At 40.2% G+C, this 27315-nt stretch overlaps 1 protein-coding gene across 1 annotated transcript in view; it reads right to left on the bottom strand.

Moving 5' to 3' along the window:
* Nucleotides 1-3181: 3181 nt before the first annotated feature.
* anapc2 (anaphase promoting complex subunit 2) overlaps nucleotides 3182-27315 on the bottom strand; it is a 30793-nt gene continuing 6659 nt past the window's right edge. The window contains exons 4-14 of the mRNA XM_063073850.1: nucleotides 24090-24267; nucleotides 23598-23717; nucleotides 21883-22000; nucleotides 16270-16451; nucleotides 15258-15399; nucleotides 10943-11018; nucleotides 10146-10331; nucleotides 8471-8600; nucleotides 6919-7154; nucleotides 6108-6343; nucleotides 3182-3586 (exon numbers count right to left, since the gene is read on the bottom strand). Of these exons, the coding sequence (XP_062929920.1) occupies nucleotides 6131-6343; nucleotides 6919-7154; nucleotides 8471-8600; nucleotides 10146-10331; nucleotides 10943-11018; nucleotides 15258-15399; nucleotides 16270-16451; nucleotides 21883-22000; nucleotides 23598-23717; nucleotides 24090-24267 (1581 nt within the window). The 3' untranslated portion in view covers nucleotides 3182-3586; nucleotides 6108-6130. The remainder of the gene's footprint in view (nucleotides 3587-6107; nucleotides 6344-6918; nucleotides 7155-8470; nucleotides 8601-10145; nucleotides 10332-10942; nucleotides 11019-15257; nucleotides 15400-16269; nucleotides 16452-21882; nucleotides 22001-23597; nucleotides 23718-24089; nucleotides 24268-27315) is intronic.

Genomic DNA, 27315 nt, shown 5'->3' with positions numbered 1-27315 from the left:
GAGGACTAGAAACATACATGAAGGGGCAGTCAATATTTCACATTGTTGAGCAATTTTTCAAAGAGAAGGACATTTCACTCTCCAACATTCCTGCTTGAGCAACAATGGGGCACCGTCAATGACAGGACGTCACTGTTGGGTTAGTAATTTCTTGAAAAAAAAGCTGTACCTAACATTTTTAGCATTCAGTGTGTAATTTACATACAATATCTTGTCGCAAAAAAACCTAAATGATCAATTATCACAGTGGGAAATAAAACAAGTTCCATGCTCTCAATTCTCAACTATTTCAAGCGCTTTCTATTGAGAATGATGAACAGTCTGAACCATTGCTGTTGCACACTGAAGTCAGATGGCTCTCAAAATGAAACTGCCTGAACACTTTAATGCACTTTTTGAAACTCTGATAAAATTCTTTAGACTCAAAAGCTTTACTCAGTAACCAACTCAAGAATATCTGGCATGACATTGCTTATTTGTCAAAATTATTCATAAAAGTTTAATGAAATCACTCTTCAGTTGCAAAGTGATGTGAATCTTATCAAAGTCAAATCAGTTATCTCCACATTCCTGTCCAAGTTAACTATATTTAAGTGCAACGTTGGCCATTGTCCCCTTTCCAATTTCCAAGCCTCTCTGACTTGGGAGAGAAAGAAATACCAGACGAAACTCTTCAAGTGTACTGAGCCCACCTGGGTGAGCCACATAAAGACATGTCTGAGATTTTTCAGGATCTTCTGTCAGTCCAAATTCCAGATTGGATAATAAATCCATTCCTGAACACATGTAATGAGAAATTAACAAGAACAATGGAGGAAAAACTTATCTCACTACAAAATGGCTGAGTTAAAGCGGAGGTTCAAAAAATCATGAAGACTTTTGGTTGCAGAAAAAAAAATCTCCGAACTCTATACTGTACTGTGGAAAAAGGTCAAGGTGCTCTTTATTGCCTTTCCAAAATCATATTTAGTGGAGTCTGTTTCAGTGCAGTCACCCAACTTCTTTCAAAACAGCGAAACAGACTGCAGATTACTGAGCATCCGGATCTGAGTGACATTCAGCCTGATTTTGACAAGCTGGTAGCACTGCACCAAGCCCATCCATCTCACAGAAAGCTGAAAAAGCAATGTACTAATGTACACTCAAATTGGAAATGAAAATTATTTAATTACAATTAAAACAAATAAATTTATTTGTAGCTTTAAATAAATTTGAATAATGTTTGCAATTATTTGTCACAGCTTTGAATTTGCAGTTCCTATTTTCTTTCACTGTGCATCATAAATCGATTTTATTTTTAGTTTTTATGTAATGGCTAGAAAGGGAGGATGTGCTGAGGATGTGGTCTGGGAGCCAAGTAGGCAGTAACACAAAAATGTTTTGGTATCACTGGCATTAAGTATTAGTATCCAGTACAGAACAGTACTGATGGGCCAACACCAAAGGACAGCACGTCTAGTTCGGGACCTTCTTAGGCAGTGGACAGCAAACTGCAGTACTGGAAAGATCCAGTTTATTACCACAGCCATTTGTATTGTAACTCCTCTTTCTGAGGCTGTATTTAACGAAAATTGTAGCTTAAATAAATTTGGCAATCTGTCTTCTTAAATGGCTCAACAAGCTTGAGTATCCATGTGGATTGATTTGATTTTTTTTGCCGTATATACATGGAGCCTTTATGTCTTCAGCACAGTGAATGAAAGTGGACAAACTATTTCCAGCGTCCATATTAGACAAATCATGCATTACAGTATTTGGATATTGTAACTGAATATTAAAGTTTTGTTAAAAAAACTGTTCAGAGATTTTCTCCAAACAAGTACTCAAAGATTAGTGAACTCAAAGCAAATAAAATTACCTTTATCACGAAACAGATAACCAAGATTGCAAATTCCTCAGATGGTATACTTGTTTTGAAGCATTCACTGGTGATTATATACTGCAACATTCACAGTACATTGCTACTGTAGCTCTGACGAGTGCAGGTAATAGCTGTCACCTTTGTGAAACAAAGCAGTACAAGTGTCAAGGTAACTGACCATATGGATGGTTCTGCTGAAGTATATGTTCCCATGCAGAGGCACAGAGCAACTCCTGCCAGTGACACATTCTGACACCCCACAGACACTAAAGGCATCTCATACAACAATTGAATACTTGTGTGTGCTGTTGTTACTCAAGCAGGAAATTGAATTTTAAAAATCAGCCACTTAGTATTGTCTTGCCCTTTCGAACACAAGAGGGGAAAATCTGTATATCTGTAATCTTGTCAAGTAGGAGGCCGTGCACAATTCTGATTTGATGGAGGCAGACGTGAGAGCACGGAGGAACACCTGGAGAAACTTCTGAAATGCCTGCTTCGCTGCCACTGCTACTGTGTGATCCGAAATCTCCGGAGGGGAAGGCCCCAAATCGTCGGCTTTGCCTGCTGTTTGGCGGCCGGGGTCGGGGTCGAAGCACTCGGCAGAGATGGTGCTCAGTGCTCGGTGTCGGAGGTTCTAAGTTTTCGGATGGACTCAAGAGTCGGACTGTGGTCGGGTGCTTCCAAGATGCTGCATCAGCAAGTTTGCGGCGCTGGAAGCTCATGGCAGGGAGAGTTTCTTCCTTCTACCGTCTGCATGAGATGTTGGGGCTATCGGGACTTTGAGACTTTTTTTTTTACCGTGCCCATGGTCTGCGATTATCAAATTATGGTATTGCTTTGCACTGTTGTAACTATATGTTATAATTATGTGGTTTTTGTCAGTTTTAGTCTTGGTCTGTCTTGTGTTTCTGTGATATCATACCGGAGGAACACCGTATCATTTTTTAATGCGTGCATTTCTAAATGACAATAAACAAGGACTGAGTGTCCTCATAATCTAATCTAAAAAAAAATGGAGAAGTGCTCAATAATCCTCAACCATGGAGCTCAGGTCACTCCTTTCATTTAAGGGTGATCTTACTAGCTGAAAACTAATTTAGAAGATGATGAGACTCTGAGGGATGAGAATCTATCCTCTTTCTGAAACAGATTCACGGTCAGAGAAGTAAAAACACAGAAATCACGGATTCCACAGGCTGAGCATAAAGTGGCAAAATACACATAAAACTTAGATGGGTATCTTTAGAAATTCTAAACTCAAGCATGGCACTGAACAAGGTAACAGACATAACATTTAAAGAAAAAACAAATCCAACTTTTATTGTGACATCCGTGATCACCAACTCTTTTTCACAAAATTATCATGAGATGAATGTAAAGACAATCTGGCTTCTGACAGGCACAGGTGAGTGATAGTAATTACCGCTGGATAATCTTGCTCCTGTCCATCTGTGATATAGATCAAACTACTCAGGTTCATGCAGTTGACATTAACTCATTCACCAAAGACATCCATGGCCGTATTATTGTCACAGATTTTGGGTACAGAAGAACTGAGGTGAATCCAGGACAGCAAGATCAAAGTCTAGAGCTTCCAAAGGTCTTGCTGTTCCTCCAATAATCTACAGGAAAATGGCAAATTCTTCCACATAAAGCTTCTTCTGATTAAGGTCGTTGATGACAGCAAGTCAGAAGTTCAAAATCTGATTCCTTCTGTCTGTTCTGGAAAGTAAGGGATCTACATTAGAACTCAAAGCAGTGCTTTTTCAAGTTAGTAATATAGCAGAGAGTGCAGTTTGAAGAAATTCAATTGTTTTTGTGGGTGGGGTAGGGCAGGGCAGTTTAAAAAATGGAAACCTGTCCTATCAGTTGACCACAGAAGAATAGAGTATCTAAAGAACTCAAACACCACAATCTACAGCACAAGCACCAACTCCATCTCTACAGCACAAACACTTAATTCCACCTCTATAGCACAAACACCAACTCCATTTCTACAGCACAAACACTTAACTCCATCTCTACAGCACAAACACTTAATTCCACCTCTATAGCACAAACACCAACTCCATTTCTACAGCACAAACACTTAACTCCATCTCTACAGCACAACACAAATCTTGCTAGCAACTTTCTGTGGCTGTTAAAATGTTTCTCCAGCAACCCACTGCTGGGAAAAGCACTTTAAGATGACACACAAAAGATTTTGATTTCTCAGCAGTAGTGATTTTGAAGTTTTAGAAAAAATTGGAAGACTAGACTCCTTTTGACACTTAACTGGGGATATACCATATTTTCTCTGGTTCATTGTTAAGCAGATTTTGCACAAAAACTACCCAAGTGAACTTCAGATTCGACCTTCAGCTTTTGGGGTTAGGAGTTGCCGTAAAGGCCAGTATTAATGCTCAACTCTATTTTCAAGGAAATGGCAATGAGCCATTATTTCCTCCTGAAGCTACTTCTGGATTTCTAACTTCCATTCCTCATGGCTGCTGCATAACTAACTACACCAGGCACTAACCATTTCCATAGTCCTTCTGAATTGTCACCACCTTCAGGGGACATCACAGTATCTATCATACCACACATCCACACCAAACAGGAACGCCATTCAGCTAAGGCCCTGGGAGAGGCCATGCAAAGGCAAAATAAATTTGGCTGGTGAGATGTATTTCATCTGGAGAGGTACAGTCAGGCCAGACGCATATGTTAAACTAACATGCCAACTCCCTGGAGGGAAGGGGCTTCACATCAGTACTTCACAAAGCACAGCTGAGGACTGCAATAGGGAAACATGGGAAGTCTGAAGTGAATGCACGTGCAAATGCCACATGTATTATTAACTGCCCCACCAGGATGCAAGAAATGCTATAGTGCAAGTGTCACAGTCCATCTTCAATCTCTCTCAGAAATTCAATCCAGGAGCTCGTTTCTACTCTGTAATTGACCTGGATACTTGCCCTGTACAGCATTTGTCAGCGCACTTCTCTTTCCATGGAGGAGAACCTACGGTCTTTCTGGAGTAAACTGCTCCAGTCAGAAATGTCTTCTGTTAATAGGAGCAGAATTTAACCAACCTCAATTCACAGCATTCGTTGGTACATCTCTGGAGGCTTTGACAGAAGCTGTGAGATCTGCATCAAGGCAGCTGTATAGGCCACTGACCAAATAGTTTTATGGCAGTTCCATCTGCACTGCAGAGCAGGAAAACCCTATCCTCTCTCAGAAAGTCAGTTTCTGCTTCCACCAGCTTCCCAAACAAGGTCCTCACACAGAATGCAGTTCCGCTGCCCAGTAACCAGCTGGTGCTTCCACGATGACAGTCAACTGTCATCCACCAAGTCAATCCAAGTTGTAAGGGAACATCTTTCTACCTGCACTGTCAGAGCAATCGCCAATAAGAATTATTGAAAAAGGCCCTCACAGAATGTCTTCTTTCCCACTATTGCTTGGTCATGAATATTTATTACAAAAAAGTATTTCAATAATTCACTTCATAAGATGAGCAAATGGTATGATTGGGTATGTTTCTGAGAGATGAAAAATGCACACTGCTGTTTCGTTTTGTGAATTTTATTTGAATGACCTTGAAACAAACACTATGACATCAATCATTAATTTAATTTGTACCAGTCGCTAAGATGACTTCATATCCTTCAAGAGGTGAAACTGTTCCTGGAGCAACATACATTATCTTTGCTCAGTTATAAAAAGTAATCAGTACAAGGAATAAAAACAGAAAATGCTGGAAATGCTCAGCAGCTCAGTCAACATGTGGAAAGGGTCACAGTCTGACAACAGGTTTTTGATCTGAAATATCAGCTTGTTTCCTTTTCCCCGTATGCTACTTGAACTGTTGAGTATTTCCAGTATTTTCTATGCTTTTCATCTTCATCGGCATTGAGAAGGCAGTAAATCTAAATGATTGACATGCCAAGTCTTTGGAACTGCTCGACACAACAAGACTTCATGGACATTATGCTGTTGTGTCAAAAATGCCCTGTGATATTTTGAAGATATGATAATATACAGTAGCAAAACAGTATACAGGAATAGCTATTTTAAAAACGTAGATTTAAAGATTATCTTGAATTTATGAGATGTTGTTAGTGAACAGCTGAATAATTTTTTTCTAGTGTTTCCAAAACCATGATGGAAGGTGGCAGGTACGTTTTTGGACATAAAACAGTCCAAGGTCAACACATTCTTAAAATCAGACAAAACTTGGCATAAATAAAGTTACCTTTTTGTGCATGAGCCCTATGCTCAGCAGTTAGATTTAGGAAGCCGGTACACTCCACCAGAGTAGACTAGCTGGTGGTCCTTCACTTTCTTCTGTAAGAACACCTGCAGCTCCTGCATGTCAATTTCAGTCAATACTGGCCCTGTCATTACAAACATCTTGAGCATGGTGTGAATACGCTCCAGTGGTAAGCTCTCAAGATTTGTCAACATGCCCTGGATGTACGTCCAGAAAAGCTGGAAGACACAATGAACAGCTTTCTTTAAAAGGCAGGATAACACCATCTGCAGTATTACTAACCTGACCCCTTAAGCCACAAATTCCTGCTGGAATCCTGATCCACACCAGTGCTATTACCCAGTATGTCTATGACTTTTCTTCCCACGAGAGCTCAGAGATTACCTGTGATCTCAGTCACATACTGCAGATCTCTTGGTGTTATTTTAAAGTACTGCTCCCGGAATCCTGGCCAAAGTTTACCTTTCAACTGACATCACAAAAACACTTTCAAACTCATGATCACATTGCTACAATGGTCAAATTAAAAATACACTGGGGCTGGGAGGCACTTTGGGAGACATGTTGATTCAGGCGGCATCTGTGAAGGAAAATGCACAGTTGCATTTCGTAATGAAACCCTTCATCTGGAGGTGTTTTCCATTATCTGCAGTCTCTTATGTCTTCAGGACTAACCTATGGCTCATGATGTTCAAGGATTTTGTGAACAACTGAATGTCAGTGCACTGTAAAGTGCTGATGAAGAAAACCCCCACGTCATCAATGTACTTTGCAAGCACCCAATAGCTCTAACCTGCAATTCCTCTTCCTTCTGGTCAGCTTGGGAAGCCATAGCAGAGTCTCCCTCCTCATCACTGTCGATCAAAACCATTTTCTCCTGCTGGTCCTTCTGTTCTTCCTCAATCACTGTAAATGTATCTGGCGGATCTTCCTTTAGGACTCCCTGTTGCTGCCAGAGTGCGATTTTCCTTCTCAGGGCAATGAGTGGAACTTTGAGGACGTCACTGAGTTCATCCAGACTCCACGTACCTGCAGATATACACACACAAGGACACTCAGTACTCACTCGAGAAACCTTTCAATTATTTCATCCTCTTGTCCATGTTTAATGAATGTCTTCAATATGTCCTGATTCAAAATTGTATAATTCTCTGAAACTACTCAAAGGTATACTAGAAATTTGGAAAGTAATTTTTACTATATTTTACATAAAATGCTGGAGGAACCAGGGTTTCGGCCCAAAACGTCGACTGTACTTTTTATTCCCATAGATGCTGCCTGGCCTAAGTTCCTCCAGCATTTTGTGTGTGTTGCTTTGACAGATTTTCTCTTGTTTGTGATTTGTTTACGATGTCAAAGTCACCTTTTCTCTTGGATCCATTTAATGACCCACTCAATTAGTAATGGATCAAACAGTATAAAAGTTCCAAAGTACAAATAACGGCATGTAATGAAATCACTTGGGATGGTTTAACTGGCTTTGACATGATCAAGTTGGGGCAGCACAATAGGGTAGTGCTAGCACGGCTCTTTACAGAACCAGTGACCTGGGTTCAATTCCCACCACTGCCTGTAAGGAGTTTGTACCATGTGGGCTTCCTCTGGGTGCTCTGGTTTTCTTCCAGAGTCTAAAGACATACCAGTTGGTAAAGTAATTGGTCATTGCAAACTGTCCTGTGATTAGGCTAGGACTGAATCAGGGGAACTGCTGGCTGGCGCAGGTCTAAGGACCAAAAGGAGCTATTCTGTGCTGAATCTCAATAAATATTTTTTTTTAAAGTTAACACCTCTATTAGCCAGGTTTTTTAACCCTATAAAATGCAAAATGCATCCCTCCACCTTTATAAATACAGGACTTGGCTACCATGACCATTAAACATTGCCAGTCTTATTCACCTCCTAGAGTGATTAACGTTGGTAAAATCATATCCTTATTAGCAGTTAAAATCTTCAGGCAAGGTAGGGATGGAAGAGAATTAGCAGGAAGAGCACAAGAAAAAGCAGAATCTTTTTCCACTTTGGCTTCCCACAGAACCCAAATACGCTTCAACAGTTTCTACTGGTCTTTTTTTTTTAATCACTAGTCAATCGTGCTAATAATGACCCAAGGAAGAGAAATAAGCATGAGTTGAACTAGAATAAAGATTTCCTGTATGGTGGCATTGAGGAAGGGGAAGTGGCAAGGACATATAACACTCAGAAGGTACTGTGCACCAGGAAGATTCTTGATACGACATTCTACCCAGCCACTATAGATAAATATTTAACATTATTGTTTAATTGGGATAAAATATGGAGAGATGATCTTTTTAAATATATCCCTCACTACTGGTACAGATACTTACTTTTCTGTTGGAAGTGCATTATAATGGCAGCATGGACGGGGGAAACAGACACAGACAACGTTCTATCTGCCAGCTCAATCTCCAGATCAGCATTTCCCAAGTGAGGTTTCCAGTTCAAAGATCTCATGGCCTGCACAAGTTGAAACCGCCAAGTGAAATTAAGTTTAATAGTCATTCAACCATACACATGTATACAGCTAAATGATAGGAGCGTTTCTCCGGGGCCACGGTGCAAAACAGTAGATATAGTTATGACAGCACATACAATCACAAAAAAAATAATACTAGCACAAGTCCCTGAGTGGCATGGCCTGAACACTGATGGTGCATGGGATGTTGTTCTGGAGCCACGTTTCTGCAAGAACAAGTACGCAGCAGTTCCTCATCTCATACTGGTTCGGCAGATGAAGGCAAATCAGCTTGTCTTGCACTGGGTCAGTGCAGGCAATCTAGCTTGTCTTCCAGGGAACAAACACTGGAGAGCAGCACCGACAGGGGGAAGCAGCCCCCAACGCAGCATGGATTCCAATGCGCCCGCTGCACCTCAGTTCTCTCCCGCGCGTTTCCGGGGCGCCCTAACAGATGACACCATGGCACGTGGGCCTGGTCTGTGCAATAACTGAGAATACGCAGCTCCCATGCCAGTGGTCTCACCAATGAACCGAACTTGCGGTATTTTATATTACCAATGTCCAACGGGGTCTTGCAATTACAAGAGAAACGTTTAAGCCACACAACTGTACCACTTGTTGGACCTGAAGAGGCTGCTGTGACCAAGCATGCCACCATCTTACCAAAATTAAGGGATGCAGAGAGAAAATAAAAATCAATATCATTAGCAGTTAGTCATCTGAATTGGCATTAAGATAGCTTCCCCAAGGCTAAAGTGACAGCATCAATACTCAAGGAGCAGACGGTCTAATAACTCTCAAAAATAAATTAAAGGCAATTATCTAATGGCTTACCAAAGAGAATCAAAATGCTTTGAACCTTTTCCAGAGTTTCCAAATTTTAATCCACACAGGAGCAAAATGCTTGTAATTGCATCACTTTATTCCCTCGTTGCTATCTTAGCACCCTCCATCATAAGACATACAGAAATTTTAAAATGTTAAGCCTCCATAAAATAACCAGAGTTCCAAGTCCAGAAACTATCTTCAGTTGAAAAGTCCTATTCATACAGACAATATAGTTCAACAGGAAGCATGTGATACCAAAGCACTTGAACAGATCGATCTCACGAAGAATGAGTGATCACAAACACCGTGCACCTAGGCTGATAATTAAAATCAAGACATCAGCTTCTTGTGCAAGTGCTGCAATGGATATGTCTTATTTCCCACTAACATTTGGTCTTAGACACGTGACTTAGGAAAGAAACGACATGCTCCTTGAAAGGAAATAGTTACAAGGCCCTTCTTTTACCACTGGACTAACAACACACAGCTGACCAACTGAGTCCTTGGGTGGGAGATAATACCTCAAGTAACATTGCTACTTGAAAGAGCAACCACTTCAACTTTTGTACGCAAGGTAACACTGAAGATAGGACTTCTATTCCAAGTCTGTCAGTAACGAGCTTCAAAAACCATAGCCCATCCTCTCCAATCTTAACCTACACTGGATCTCTGCAATCATTAAAGAAAGGTAATTTTTACAGATACACAGTACTTACTTTTAACTTCTCATACTTCTTGGTATAAGCATCCATTGCTTCCTTCACTTCAGGAGGAAGCTCTAGTTTCTCCTCTTTTAATGGAGGCCAAAACTCCCCAGAGAGTATCATTGCATTTAGGTGTAAGGGGCCCTCTTGTTCCTCCTCGTGAATATGACTGTTTATCCGTCGAGAATCTGCTACATCCTGAAGAACAAAATCCGAAGATTAACAGAATAGTTACTGTCCAGCAGTAGTTATGTTAAAGGGTACTTGTCTTTTAAACCAAACAAATAAATTAACAGCCCAGAGAATTTATATTTAAGCCATGTAATAGCCATTTAAAATGAATTGTTCAAAAAGAAAGCTGCTGTCAATGAAAATGAATCAGTGCTTTTTTGACTACATAGCTCTCCCCAACCCAGAGATTTATCTGGAGTAATAAACACATCTGAGCAATCATACAGAAATGTTAAAAACACAAAAGAAGCAGAGTATCAAAGGAAATGACCACCTGCAAAATTACCTACCGCCCAGTCAATTACCTCTTCTATTCGAGCTTACATGTCTCACACTGGCATCTTCAACTGTTCATCACCCCAGAAATCTGAGAGACAGTCAGACATTTTCAACCCAGAGATCATAAGACATAGGAGCAGAATTAGGCCTTTCAGGCCACTGCTTCGTCAATCCATCATGGCCGATTTATTATCCCTCTTAACCCATTCGTCCGCCTTCTCAACTGTCAACCTCCACTTTAAATACACCCAACTGTCGGTAACATAAAATCAGATTAAACGCTAGTCCCTTCCACTGACCTTCAACATGACTTCACAAAAGTGCATCTGAGCCTCTCCAAAGCGTAGCTTCAGTAGCTCCAGGTTCCGTATCTCCCTGCAGCAAAAATCACATGTCAGTAATCAGGATTCGCACAACACTAAGAGTTCTGTTGAACCTAGAAGAAATAGCAATTCAAACCACTTCCACAGGCTGAACCAAATAGAAAACACAGCAAAAATGATGATTAATATGAAAAAATAAGAGTATAAAATAAAGCTAATTAGAAATGGAAAAACAGAGTTAAAGTAATCTCATCCCTACACTGCCTGGTACGGAGTGAGCCACCAAGGCAATGTGGAACATGTACATCGGGAGATTGGCGTTGAGATGGGCTGGGCCCCCAGAAAACCACTCAATACTGAGATGGGGGGGGAGTCTCAAGGCTGTACCCGTGCTGACACTCTGGTCAAGGCTGAGGACTGGCAGATCAGCAATAATAAACCAGGCACCGGTCTACTGAGATGCAGTGAAAAGCAGGTAGGCATTACTATTTTTCTTTTTTTTTTAATTAATTTTTTTTATGTGTTTCTACAATACAACGACAGAAAAAAACCATCAACAAAATGGAGATTTATACAGTGCAAAACAAACGTGTCCAATATATAATTCATAACAATAAGGAAAAAGCACCCAAAATAAAATCATATAAAATTAGCGTCCTCCCCACCCTCCCACTATAAAACCCCAGGCCAACCATTTCTATGTATAAAAGAAAAATTAATCAGAGCATTCAACCCCACAGAGCTGTATATATATATAAAAAAAGAAAATATAATGCTGACTACCAAAACTATAATGTAATTCACAACAAAAAAACCATAAAACTTACAGAAAAAAAAGCTAAAAGTAAGGGATTGTAGTACAAAAAAAAAGGATAAACTTAATCTAAAGAGGAGTTATGAAAGTATTCAAGAAAAGGTCCCCACACCTTATGAAACTTGTCTGAATTAAGAAGTGAATAATGAACCTTTTCAAGGTCTAAGCAGGACATAATATCACTAAGCCATTGAGCATGAGTAGAATGACTATTTTTCTAGCTGGCGAGATGTATTGAGTGGTGTTCATAAGGATCCTTGCCTTAATATTTCCTTTTTCTATAAATAGTTTGAACGAAGGAATTGAAGGTACGATTGCTGAATTTGCTGACGGCACAAAAGCATGTAGGAAAGTAAACTGTGAAGCCCCAAGGGGTCCATTAAGGACTAAATCTGCTGGAAGAAATCTGCACGTGGACAAGCAGCAGCTGTAGCGGTGCTGGGAGGGGAGGGAGACTGCCAACGGTCAGAGAGAGACTGACTCTGCATCAGCACTAAGGGTGGAGGTGGGAAATAGCCAGTAGAGAGGAGGAGAGTGGTGAAACAGGGGCCAGAGGTGACAGCTGAACCAAGGAGCAGTGAGACAGATCAAAGCCAGGCAGGGAGGGGCGGAGATGGAGAGGTAGGTGGATTATTGATAGAGGCAGATGGAATAGAAACATAGAAAATAGGTACAGGAGTAGGCCATTCAGCCCTTCGAGCCTGCACCACCATTCAGTGGCTGATCATTCAACGCAGAACCCTGTACCTGCCTGCTCTCCATACCCCCTGATCCCTTTAGCCACAAGGGCCATATCTAACTCTCTCTTAAATATAGCCAATGAACTGGCCTCAACTGTTTCCTGTGGCAGAGAATTCCACAGATTCACCACTCTCTGTATGAAGAAGTTTTTCCTCATCTCGGTCCTAAAAGGCTTCCCCTTTATCCTCAAACTGTGACCCCTCATTCTGGACTTCCCCAACATCGGGGACAATCTTCCTGCATATAGCCTGTCCAATCCCTTTAGAATTTTATACGTTTCAATAAGATCCCCCTTCAATCTTCTAAATTCCAGCAAGTATAAGCCTAGTCGATCCAGTCTTTCATCATATGAAAGTCCTGCCATCTCAGGAATCAATCTGGTGAACCTTCTTTGTACTCCCACTATGGCAAGAATGTCTTTCCTCAGATTAGGGGACCAAAACTGCACACAATACTCCAGGTGTGGTCTCACCAAGGCCTTGTACAACTGCAGTAGAACCTCCCTGCTCCTGTACTTGAATCCTCTTGCTATGAATGCCAGCATACCATTCGCCTTTTTCACCTCCTGCTGTACCTGCATGCCCACTTTCAATGACTGGTATATAATGACACCCAGGTCTCGTTGCACCTCCCCTTTTCCTAATCGGCCATCATTCAAAGAATAATCTGAATGAGGTTGGGGGTGGGGATAAAGGTGGAGATAACTGCTGGAGGGTGATATGTGGGGACACAGGACTATTCATGATAATAGAAAACATTAGGGAAGAGACGAAAGGCAGGTGGAACCATTACCAACTGATGAGCAGGGAAGTAGGGGTTGGAGGGAGGGCCAGTGCACATAATAAATGAATAGTAGGTTAATGGATCTCAGAGGGGGAGGGTGATATATGGAAGTTAATGAAGTATGAAACGTAGCAAATGAAACATTGTGCAGGGAAATGTCCATTTTGGAAGGGAAAATATTATTTAAAGAGTGGGAGACTACAGAGCTGTGAAACACAGAAGGATTTGGGTGTCCTAGTTAAGTATCACAAAAGGCTATTATGCAGGTACAGAAAGTAATTGAGGAAGCTGATAGAAATGGGATCATGTATCGTAAGGGAAGGTAAATAAAAATTTAAGCATTTTGCACTTCAGCTATACGGTAAATAACACTGATGAGACCACATCTGTACATATTGATCTTGTTTAGGGAAGCACTGAATAGCAGTTTAAAGTTTTAACATAGTTGAGCTTTTACTTATGTAGAAAGGTTGGACAGGGGCTTCTACCTGCAGGAGTTTTGAAGAATGAGAGGGATCTTAACATGATGTTTCTTTTGTGGGAGAATCTTCAACTAAAGGTCATTGTTTTAAAGTCAGAGACAGGAAATACTGTTTTGAATGCATGAATAGCTAAGAGAACTACAATCACAATGAAGTCCATTGGGCAGATATGTCCTGTTCTGCCACACAAACCAAAGCAAACTGTCACAACCATTACACTCCCTGACAGACTGGGAATCATGAACTTAAAAAAAAAAATCAGGAAAGAAGATTTAGTACACTGCCCAAGAGTGTACTGCACTCAGCAGTTGACTCTACCAACATGCTAAAGAGCTCACTTCAATAAGTCAAATAGTTCACAATCTTTTAGGGCCAACGGGGATTGGCAAAAATACTAGTCTTGTAGCAAAATCCACTTGAATTTTTTAAAAAATCACTAGGAGACTGGAGAACTTGGAAGTTCAAAATTCAAAGAAAATTTATTATCAAAGTACATATATGTCACCATATACTACCCTGAGGTTCATTTTCTTGCAGGCACTCTCAAAGAAATACAACATAATCAATAAAAAAACTACACAAGAAGACTGACAAACAACCAAATGCAAAAGACAACAAACTGAGCAAATAAAAATAATACTGAGAACATGAGTTGTACAATTATTAAGGCTCTTTATAACTGTAAGCTTCCTTCATCTTAGCATAAAATAATGAAATACATTTACAACCCTGATAATCTCTCATTATAGCTCATTTCATGAAATTGTATTTTGCGACAAGGAAACTGTATCTCATTTTTCCAAGTATACTAATAGTCAGATAGAGACTGACCATTTCTGCCTAAACTTCAGGGCTATCACCGACGGACAGAGAATACAAGGGAAATGGCAGATTCTATTGGATCGGGGACAGATATTGTTGCATTCAGATTCTCAAGGACAACATGATTTGAACAGTCTTAAGTGTATTGTAAACAAATTTATTGGCAATGCAAAGACAGGTGAGTTAGCAAGTTGCAAGGGTGGCACAAGGAGCCTGCAGAAGAATATAGCAAGGTTAATTGAATAGATAAGTATTTGGCAGATGGAGTATAATGTCAGAAAATATGAAGTTATACTATTTGGAAGAATGATACAGCTCTATCCGTATTCAAGATTTTCCTAAAATCTTACCACCTTGACCAAGCTTTCAATCACTACAAGGCTAAATATCAAACTTCGTTTGATAGTGGTCTTACAAAATACCTTTGGATGCTTTAGCCCATTAAATATTATATGCAGAAAAAATTATTGCAATTGTTAAAAATGCAACAGGGGAACAGGGGAATTGAAATGCAATATTGCTATTAGTCACCAAAAGCAGGGAACAAAACTAGTGCCTAGACTATTCAATGTTAGCAGAGACTATTACTGAATCAGGCATCATATGGTACGGAATGGTGGTCAGTGGAACAAAACAAGCATCTTGATACCTGCAAGTGATATAGCTGAAATGATGGAGTATTCGGTCAGCCAGGAGAGTGCGATATTCATTGATGAAAAGCTCTTTGCTACCATAAATGCTGACCAACAAGGTAATAATATCAGAAGACCTGCGCTTAGAACCACATTTCCCTGAAAATGAAATTTAGAAGGACTACAGTCATTTTAGTTCAAGAAAAATAGACCAGTGGCAAATATGCAAAAGGTTCTTCCGGATTTTTGCTTTAAATTTAAGACTGGCTTGCCAAGTTACATCACATTTTCCTTCAAACACTTTATCAAAAAATATAACCAAATTCTTACACGAGGTGAGGTATTTCAGAGCTTTGCTTCTGCTATTTAGGTTCTGTTAAGAAACTGCATGAAATGTCAGAATAATTAAGACAAGGAAGCATTACTGAGAAATCACTTGGGGTGATTAAGGTCTACCAGAACAACTCCCAATCTAAAGTTTGTTTGCAGACAGATTAAAGTGTTAGAAATTCAAAGCAAATAATCACTATGCAATCTAGTTCAACTCTGCACATAAAAATGCAAGTACCTTGTAAAAAAACTCACCCTAATCTACAAATACAATTCATCATTAGTGTTTTGAACCCATTTAATGTAAAAACAAATAATGCCACAGATCACAGATCTGCTTTGGGTGTGGATATTCTGGGCAGCTACCAAGATGTGCGAAAATAGAATCTGCATATTCCTATAAATGTCATTGAGTCATGCACTTTATTATCCCTCTTAGCACCCTACCCCCAGCTGTAACCCTTCACAAGCATTCATATTAATTGATCAGTAACAATGAATTAAACTGCTTACTTGATAAGAAATAGCAATAACCGGTCAATACTTTATAGATTCAGGATTATTAATACCAAATTCAGTTGTTGTTAGAACCTAAACATGAACCCGTTCTGTTGGGACTTGGGTTTTCTTTATTATCTAGCTGGTCTCCTTAAAAACTATGCATACATTTCTCCTTCCTTTTGGGAAATTTCAGATTACCTGGATCTGCATCAATAGGATCAGGGAGCCAGTTCTCTGGATCAGACATGTCATCATCACTGTCCTGTCCGTGCTCCAAAGTGATTGGATCTGCTTTTGAGAGTTCGTTCGCAAGATCACTGGAACCCTCTGAATCATCAGTCAAACCTGCTACTATCTGTCTCACAGTATCCTCACGAGTCCTGGGAGTTAACAAATAAAAATAAATGATAAATTAGTTATAAAGAAACATTGCAGTGCTAGGGGACTCGATAGTCGGAGGAACAGACTGGAGATTCTGTAGACGTAAACAAGACATCTGAATGGTATGTTGCCTCCCAAGTGCCAGGGTCAGGGACATCTCAGAGTATAAGAAATAAGGCGGATGATCTTGTTGCACTATTAGATTTTCGGGTATGATGTTGTGGCCATCACTCAATCCTTGCTGAAGGATGGTTGTAATTAGGAGCTGAATGTCCAAGGTTACATGTTGTATCAGAACGATAGGAAGGTCAGTAGGCAGAGTAGCATGGCTCTGTTGGTAAAGAATGGCATCAAATCAATAGAAAGATGTGGCACAGGATCACAAGATGTTAAATCCTTGCGAGTTGAGTTAAGAAACTGCAAGTATAAAAGGACCCTGATGGCAGTTATAAACAAGCCTCCCAACAATAGCTGGGATGTGGACCACAGATTACAACAGGAAACAGAGAAGTCATGTCAAAAGAACAATGTTATGATAGTCATGGGAGATTTTAACATGCAAGTCGATTGGGAAAAATCAGGTTGGAAATGGATTTCAAGAGAGTAGGTTTGTTGAATACCTACAAGATGTTTTTTTTTAGAGCAGTTTGTCGTTGAGCCTACTAGGGGATCTGCTATATTGGACTTGGTGTTATGTAATAAACCAGAGGTGATCAGGGAGCTTAAGATAAAAGAACCCTTTGGAGGCAGTGATGACAATATGATTGATTTCAACTTGAAATTTGATAGGGAGAAAGTAAAGTCTGACATAGCAGTATTTCAGTGGAGTAAAGGAGGTTTGAGAGAAGAGTTGGCCAAAGTAATTTGGAAGGAGATGCTGGCAGGGATGACAGCAAAGCAGCAATGGTGTGAGTTTCTAGAAAAAATTAGGAAGGAGCAGGATAGATGTATTCCAAACACAAAGAAATAGTCAAAACAGCACAATCATGGCTGTCAAGGGAAGTCAAAGCTAATGTAAAAGCAAAAGAGAGGGCATACAATAAAACAAAAATTAGCAGGATGATAGAGGATTGAGAAGCTTTTAAAACCCTACAGAGAGCAACTAAAAGAATCATTAGGAAGGAAAAGACGAAATATGAAAGAAAGCTAGCAAACATCAAAGTGGATAGTAAAAGCTTTTTCAAGATTGTAAAAAATAAAAGAGATGAGCGTAGATATAGGACTGTTAGAAAATGAGGCCGGAGAAATAATAATGGGGGCTAAGGAGATGGCAGATGAAATTAGTATTTTGCATCAGTCTTCACTGTGGAAGACACTAGCAGTGTGCCAGATGTTGAAGGGTGTGAGGGTAGAAAAGTAGTATTACAGGGAGAAGGTGCTCAAAAAACTGAAACACCCAAGGGTACACAAGTCACCCAGACCAGATGAACTGCATCCTAGGGTTCTGAAAGAGGTAGCGATAGATTGTAGAGGCATTAGTAATGATCTTTCAAAAATCATTGGACTCTGGCAAGGTGCCGGAAGACTAGAAAATTGCAAATGCCACACCACTCTTTAAGAAAGGAGGAAGGTAGCAGAAAGGAAATTATAGACCAGTTAGCCTGACCTCAGTGGTTGTGAAGATGTTGAAGTCAATAGTTACGTACTTGGTGATACAGGACAAGATAGGACAAAGTCAGCATGATTTCCTTAAGGGAAGATCTTGCCTGAAGAACCTGTCGGAATTCTTTGAGATTACATGTAGGATAGATAAAGGGGATGCAGTGGATGTTGTATATTTGGACTTCCACAAGGTCTCTGACAAGGTGCCACACACGAGCCTGCTTACCAAGTTAAGAGCCCATGGCATTACAGGGAAGTTACTAGTATGGTTACAGCATTAGCTGATTGGTGGGAAGCAGCAAGTGGGAATAAAAGCATCCTTTTCCGGTTAGCTGACAGTGACTAGTGGTGTTCTGCAGGGGTCTGTGTGGGACCGCTTCTTTTTATGCTGTATATCAATGATTTAGATGATGGAATAGATGTTGCCAAGTTTGCAGATGATACGAAGCTGGAGGGGCAGGTAGTGTTGAGGAAACAGGTAGGCTGCAGAAGGACTTAAGACATTAAGAGAGTGGCAAATAAAATACAATGTTGGAAAGTGCATGGTCATGCACTTTGACAGTAGAAATAAATGTGCAGACTATTTTCTAAACGGAGAAAATCCAAAAATCTGAGCTGCAAAGGGACTTGGGAATCCTTGTGCAGAACACCCTAAAGGATAACTTGCAGGTAGAGCTGGTGGTGAGGAAGGCAAATGCAATGTTAGCATTTTTTTCCAAGAGGTGTAGAGTACAAGAGCAGGGATGTGATGCCTCACTGGTGAGGCCTCACCTTGAGTACTGTGAACAATTTTGAACTCCTCATCTAAGAAAAGATGTGCTAGCATTGGAGACGGTTCAGAGGAGGTTCACAAGGCTGATTCCGAGAATGAAGGGGTTATCGTATGAGGAACGATTGTGGAACAATTTTATCTGTGTCAGTATGCCAGTTTGTGGATCACAGGTGTCTGCAGCCCCACATCAGGGCAGCAAATACGGTCTCCCAAATGCTCACTCATGTGTATTGCTGGATACAAGTCAGGTGCTCATAACCTGGGGAAGGCCAGTAATCCAACCCAAAAAAAAAAGCAGCCAGCCTGAAGATTGGAATTTCCTTTAGATTTCAACAATCTATGACCATGAAATTGATAAAGCAAATATTGAATTATTAGATTACACTAAAAAGAAACAAATCAGATTGTAAGAGCTTCTGTTGGTCTAAAAAAGGAAAAGATCAACAGGAGCAAATTATAGACAGAAACAGAAAAGTGAAATAACGGGAATTAAACAAACATTCCACAAACATGACAAACTTTTAGAAATTCTGAAGGATCAAGAGCCCAGAAACAAAACAGATTAATAGCAGAAAAGAAATACAACCAGAAAAGCTTATGAGATGATAAACCTCGAGGATTTAATCAGTATTGCAGAACTTTGAAAGAAGTGCCTAAAGACATGGTGGTTACCAACTTCAAAAACTACACAGATTCTGAGGAAGGTCTCCAGCCTGAAACATTAACTCAGTTTTTATATCTACAGATGACACACAACCTGCTGATTGTTTCCTGCACATTGTATCTGTTCATTGTGGATTGTTCCCACAGGCTGGAGTATAGCAGATCTGATTATGTAAGAAATGAGGAAAAGGAAAAAACATGGAAATATTAATGGCTCACCCTGACAGCAAGGAAATGCTAGAATATATAATTAAAGCCATAATAGGGCACTTAGAAAACCAAAGCAGCATTGCAAAGAATCAATATGAATTTATGAAACCATTAGTGTTTGATTAATCTATTGCTATTCTTCAAGAATGAATCTAGTCAAATGGATGCGGTGGACTCAATTATTGCAGTGTATATGGATTTTAAAAGACTTCCATGCAGGAAGTTGGCGAACAAATAAAGGGCACATGTAATTGGATACTAGTGTGGATTAAGAGATAATTTTAAAAAAACAAAGTTGGAATAAAAGGTCATTCCCAGGTCCACAGGCTGTGACTTGTGATGAACCAAAGGAATTGGAGTTGGGACCAATCTGTATCAGTGATGTATTTAAGGAAAGCAAATGTCATATTTTCAAGACTGCTGATGAGGCAAAACTGAGCAAGAATGAAGATGTAAAAAGGCTTCATGATAATAAAGACAAGCTGAGTGAGTGGGCAACAATATAGCAAATGGAGTACAACTCAGGAAAAAACTAGGTAGCCGTAAACATGTTTTCATAATGAAAAAAGGAAGTGTTTGTGTTCAAAAAGACTTCTTCTTGTATACATCACTGAAAGGTAGTGTGCAAGTGTACTTATAGAGGAAAGACACATTGGATAAAGATGTTTTACAGCAATAATACAAGATCTTGATGAAGTCTCACAGAAATCTTCAGGGAATTCTATACAATTCTGGTTTCTTGACTAAAGGTGACCATATTTCCTATGGAGTACAGCAAAGTTTCCAATATTTTCATTTTCCTTTATAACTTGTGAGGCTACTTCAGCCTGCTGAGTCTAAGGCAACTCTCAAAGGATTCCCATCAATCCCAGTCCCCATCTTATTTTTCTTGCATACCCATCAACTCCTTTCTAACTCTCCTACTAACCCACATCAAAGATAATTTACTGTAGCCAATTATCTTACTAACCAGCACATCGGTAAGAGAAATCAAGATATATGGAGATGGGTCAGGAAGGATCAGCTACAATCCTCTGGAATGGCACAGCAGGTTCAAGAGGCAAAATAGCCAAGTCCTGCTCCTATCTTGTATGTTTACATTCTAACACTCACATCTCTCAAGCTGTTGGTTTTTCCTGCTAAATTGTTATCCACCTTACAAAAGAAAGGAAGCATCCAAACAGCATTTTGTTCTGGTGCAAGAATTACCCAGACTTTAAAGCAAAACATTAGGCCCATAATAAAAACTCCATTAACTCCTATTTCCATCACAATTCAAAGTAATACATTCCATCTCAACTCCAGCAAACCTCATCAAAGTTGCTGGTGAACGCAGCAGGCCAGGCAGCATCTCTAGGAAGAGGTACAGTCGACGTTTCAGGCTTGTGTCCAGCAAACCTGTAGTGTATTGAACTGAGCATAATGTTCACCATTTGAAAGTGCACTTTTCTAACCACATAACTGCTGATAACTTGTTTGTAATCCAACAGTAACTGTGACATGTTAATTTACTCATCCACAAAAAGTGCAATAATTAACCAGAGTGAGAAAAGTCAAAACATCAAAGTCGAGTTTATTGTCACATGCACAAGAACACCTATGCACAGGTGCAATAAAAACCTTATTTGCAGCAGTATCACAGGCACATAGTACTAGAAAGGCAGCATAAGAAAATATAAATTATACACAATTTTTACAAGAAAGTAATGTCATGCAGAGTGGTTACAGTATTGCTAAACTGAGGTAGTGATCAAGGGTCTTGCCAGCAGGTTCAACAACTGAATGGTTGAAAGGAAGTAGCTGTTCCTGAACCCGGTGGTGTGCAACTTTAGGTTACTGTGCCCCCTGCATGCTTTGTAGATGCGAGAATGTGGCATGACATGGGAGAGTGGGTATCTTTGATGGTGCTTTTTGAGGTGGCGCCTCATATAGGGAGATAGTGTCAGTAATTTGTTGAGCTGAGTACGGTACTCCCTGCAGCTTCTTAAGTTCCTGTGAATTCGGACTGCCGTACCACCACACTGTCACCGACCAAGATTGCCAATTCAGTTAGAACAAAATTAAACAAAGTCCATTGTAGAGTAAAATGTTCAAGGTGGTCAGTATTTCTATGGTGAGGTAATGATCAGCAAACTCAGTAAAACACAGTTCTGCTCATAGTAACCACAGATGCAACACTGTACCTTAGATACTTGCGTACTGGCTCACATACCACCTCCAAAATTACCATGGATGGATCCAACTCACGAAGGGCTTTGATGGCAGAAATGTACAGTGTTATCACATCAGCAGTATTCACTCCTAAATAAAGAAACATCAGCCATTAAATACTGAAACAGGGCGCCATAGTAGTTTAGTAGTTAACACGACACTGTTACAGCTCAGGGTGTCGGAGTTCAATTCCAGCTGTCCTCTGTAAGGAGTTTGTACACTCTGCCTGCGAAATGTGGGGGTTTTTTCCAAGTGCTCTGGTTTCCTCCCACAGCCCAGTGAAGTACCAGTTAGTAGGTTAATTAGTCATTGTAAATTGCCCTGTGATTAAGTTAAGGTTAAATCGGGGGTTGCCGGGTGGCGCAGTTCGAAATAAAATAGAAAATAAGAAATCAATTTACACATATTTTAAACCTCGTCATTCAAATTAAGTAGAAACCAAACCAATGGAATAGCTCTTCTGGAAACAGAAAAGTCCTGATAAAGGGCCTCACCTAAAATGTTGCCTGTTAATTTCCTTCCATAGATGCTGTCTGACCCACTGAGTTGCTCCAGTGTTTTGAGAGTGGTCATCCAAATTTCCACCATCTGCAGTGTCTTTTGTTTCTGGTGTACAAGGAAACTTAGATCTCTTTGCAACTATCCTTCTCCTCATCCATCAACATTCAGAAAATACGGCAAAACTCCAATAATCTACTTTTTTTTTTACAACTCGTGGTAGCTGAATATCTGGCTCACTGGATGATGTTTCACGCACTCCCATTAAATTCATCAAGGTCCTTTCTGCACTCCCTATAAACTCACCATGTTCACTAGAAGTGATTACAGTACTGTCTAACATCGAAAAAAAGGCGTGTTTTGGGGATTAGTGGGAGTAATACCCAATAGTTCAGAGAATATGCCAGTCTGCAAAGACCAAAATCCAAACAGTGCTAGAAGAGTTTTACTGAAATATCTATTTTTAGACCAAAGTGCATAACTGCACGTTAAACTGTATCTACCATGCTTTTGTCTATCCACCCACCATGTCTACACAGCTCACTATAATCTCCAGCCAGTCTATTTTTCTTAAAAACTTCCAGTACCCCAAGCACCACACATTCCAAGTACTTACTCTCAGAACTCCAAGTTACTATGCTCCTTTAAATTCGCTCAATTAGATGACCCTCTATAAAATTCTGATAGCCAGAAAGCAGCTCTTCCTCTACTTTCACAATTTAATATACCCTACGAGCATTTAATAACATGAACAATTACCAAAACAGCATGACTAGAGAATCAGCCTGTGCTTAGGTAGCCTTTTAACTATTCGTTATCGCAATTCTTTTTACATTTATGGAAATAAACGTACGTATCCAAACACTTTTATGGAAAGCTAATTCACATAAATGTAAAATCTTTATTTCACAATCATGTTTTTTTTTTAAATGTTGATGGTTGAAATGCCTTTTTAGAATACCTCATGAAGACAAAATATATTACTGATTCCCTGCCAGTCACCTGAGTGACAGAACACCAGCCTGAGCACTCCAAAACAACTCAATTAAAATTTTCTGTGTGTTTTTCTGGAAATATTAGACATTGAGAACAAGAAATGATTGGTTTGAATGTGAACAATAGGCACTTTATTCCCAAACACTACTCATGCTACGTTGTATACTTTAGAATGTATGTATTAAACAGACACCTGGGTGGAGAAGCCGGGTCTCCAGGGCCATTTTCAGTGATGAAAGCAATTGTTGTCTCTGATTGGTCCTTTCTAGACAAACTTTCAGGTCCTGCAATGCAGCCTTGGATTCTGGGAAGTCTACAGTTCAAAGTAAAACACAGATTAGCAACTTCCATGGAAAACTTATTACCAATATTACCACAATATCCATCTCAAAAATTACCACACAATATAAAAATGTGGTGCCTGAACCCCAAAAGTTGTTTCTTTCACTGGCTCCACAGGAGGGAAAAAGCAAAGAAAATGTGATCTAGTGATCACATGGTAGCTGGAAGAGGCCATTTATATTTTTGGAACATGATGCTGGCACCTGCCCCTCCAAAATTCTTGTTAACAAACCAGAAATAATTCAGTATAAATCCAGACACAAACCAAAAACATTGAAGGTACTGAAATTTTAAAAATGGGTTGAAACACCTAATTAAGAAAGGTGTAATTGTTTCCTCTTGCCTCGAATGATGCTGAAGAGTTCCTCAATCCTCATATTAGCATAAACTTGATAGAGGAAAAACTGTAGGTGTATTCTCCAGCGTTGCAGTGTGCTGCTTGTCTGAGGAGAAGCTGATTTAATGCTGGCCTTCTGCAGGAAAACCATACTCAGCCAACAAATCACTTTTGACTCCAACCACTGAAGAGAAAAAGAGAATACCAGCTAACAGCTGAAGATCTTCATTCCTTCATTAGCCCACACTTACACTGTGACAAAGCAAAGGCACTCAACTCTGATCCCCACAAAGTTCTATTGATAGAAATGTCAGAGATGGTCAAAGTCCAACAACTTATGGGCCAAGAAACTGTTAAGTTTCAGGGTGATAATGTCTTGAAAGAACCCATGTCATAATGATCTTTGCTGAATAATGCATTCCACCACTTTTGATCCACTTCAGAATGTAGAATTAAGACTCCAATCCTAAACTGAGAATACAGGAACAAAAATGAGCCATTCAGCCCTTCAAACCTTCCCAATGTTCGATGGCTTCATTATTTCACTACATCCTAAGAGGACATCTCGTTCATATCTTTGGCCAGCAAATATCAAGTTCAATGAAAAATTTAAAATTATTAATTTACAGCAAACGACTCAAGTGTATCATTCTTTATGTGAAGAGATGTTTCTTAATATCTCTCCCAAATGCCCTCCAATTTCAAAGTTAGGTCCCCTTTTATCCCGGACTCCCAAGAGTGATTGATGTGATTTATCTCCCCAACTCTTCCTGTACTACATCAATGGCTGCATTGGTGCTGCATCATGCACTCGTGCTGAGCTTGTCAATTTCATCAACTTTGCCTCCAAATTCCAGCCTGCCCTTAAATTCACTTGATCCATTTCTGACACCTCTCTTCACTTTCTTGATCTCTGTCTGCATCTCTGGAAACAAACTATCTACCAACATCTTTTATAAACCTACCAATTCTATCTTGACTATACCTCTTCCCACCATGTCTCCTGTAAACATGCTATTCCCTTTTCTCAGTTCCTTCGTCTTCACCACATCTATTTCCAGGATGAGACTTTCCTATCCAGGACATAAAGATGTTCCTCCTTCTTCAAAGAACGGGCTTTCCCTTCTCCATCGAGTCTGCACTCACTTGCATCTCCTCCATTTCATGGATATCTGTGCTCACTCCATCTTCCCACCACATTAAGAGGGATAGAATTCCTCTTGTCCTTACCACAAATTCCACATCTTCAAAGGGGTTCTTCCACCAAACACATCATTACCGTAAAACCGTAAGATATAGGAGCAGAATTAGACCCAATGAGTCTGCTTCACCATTTCATCATGGCTGATCCATCTGCCCCCTCAGCCCCAATCTCCTGCCTTCTCCCAGTATCCTTCATGCCCTGACTAATCAAGACTCTATTAAGTCTGTCTTAAATATAACCGAATTGGCCTCCACAGCCACCTGCGGCAACAAATTCCACAGATTCACCACTCTCTGGGTAAAGAACTGCCTCTTCTGTGGTACTGCAGTAGCAAATTACATTGAGCGTCCAGATCCTTGCACAGGGTCATTACTGCAGACTGAGCACAAGGGCTTTGTAAAGGGGTCATCCAATCTGCGTGTGGCTTCTCCAACGTAGAAGATCACAGGTAAGAATCATTCAGGGGAAGTGGCAGGCAGAGACACAAGAATGGATCAGCAAATTGCAAAGAGACGATCCCCTCAAAATGCTGAAAAAGGAGTACTGATGTGCCTGGTAGTGGAATCTTTTTGGAACTAACAGAAATTACAAAGGACGATCCATTGAATACTGAGGCTGGCAAGTGGAAGGACCAAGATAATTCTAATAGAGAACAGATGAGTGCAGAATTGAGGAAATAGATGAGATACAAGCTTGGACATCTACCCACTATGGCAGAGGGGACATTATGGTTAAGAAAGGAGGAAGTCATTTCAGAAGCACCTGTGCAACGTAAAATCTAGGGAAGAACAAAATCTGCAAAATAATTTTCTGTTTTAAGATCCAAGTATCAGGAAGTAAAACTCTCTGTATAAATTGCACTCTGGTCATTCACCCATTTCATATGAAATAATTAGTCTGTGGTTCCTAATTAGTCATCTGATTCATGCTACAGGAGTGATTCTCTTTCCAAGATACTCAGTAAAACAACAGAGCTGGAGCTCCTCCCCTGTAGATTTATTGCTCCTATTTCATTAACTCATCTCAGAACTTCATTCCTGAATCTCATAACAAATGTTAAAAAAAGTCTGAACGATGGATTTAGATTCATGTTTTATAATACCTTAGTGGCCTTTCTGCATGAAAGCCAAGACCCAGAGCAGTCTTCCCTTTCTCCTGCTCTGTTGTGAGGTGCAAAACAGCTACACTGCCATGATATCCGCCCCGACTCTAGCTAACCACAGGAAGATATGAAACAACTCTGAATGAATATCCAGCCAAGATGGAGCCTGTATACAATGCTCCTTTAGTCGACATCTTCTGGACAGATCATGAAGCCATATATTTCTCGAAGATTGTTTGGGTGTTTCAGTGCTCTGCAGTCTCCAAAGGATTCCAGGAGGCAGAGGCAGCATGCGGGAACCTCGTGGCGAGAAGTCTGCGGGACAGGGCGCAAGCCAATGGTCAACTCCATTTCACCAATTAAAGTAACAAGGGAAATTGAAACATCGAGGCGAATGCAGAAGGTGGGCACCGGCTGCTTGCCTTTTTTATCACTGGGGGAATCGCTCTGCTGCCGGAGAGGGGAGACTGCCTTTTGATCGCTGGTGTGATCGCTCACTGCCGGAGAGGGAAAGGCCCGCCACTGTGCCCAGAGAATGTTACCAGGTTTCCTGCATTTTGGTTATGGACTTGGACTATAGACTCCTCCACCCTCCCCCCGTCTTATAGTTTTTTTTATTTTTTTGTGGGCGGGGGTGGGTGATTTGGGGTTCAATGTGCCTGTTCAGTTTATGTTTGTTTTCTTTGTGCTGGGAGGAGGGATTTGGGGGTTGATAATCATGGTGTCATTCTTTTCTTTCTTGGTTTTGTGGCTATCCAGAGAAGAAGAATTTCAGAGTTGTATACTTTGATAATAAACGAACCTTTGAAATGGAAATATTTATGTTATCAGCATCTGAAACTGCTACACCAGTCTGAAAGATTTTTCCACCTTTTTTTTGAAATGGTGGTGAAGTTTTGTAAAGTTTCTAATTTCTATTTTGTTTT

Source organism: Mobula hypostoma, chromosome 21, assembly GCF_963921235.1.
Source record: "Mobula hypostoma chromosome 21, sMobHyp1.1, whole genome shotgun sequence".
Lineage (NCBI taxonomy): Eukaryota > Metazoa > Chordata > Chondrichthyes > Myliobatiformes > Myliobatidae > Mobula > Mobula hypostoma.
Note: the sequence above shows the minus strand (reverse complement) of the source record. Positions and strands in the feature narration are given on the sequence as shown.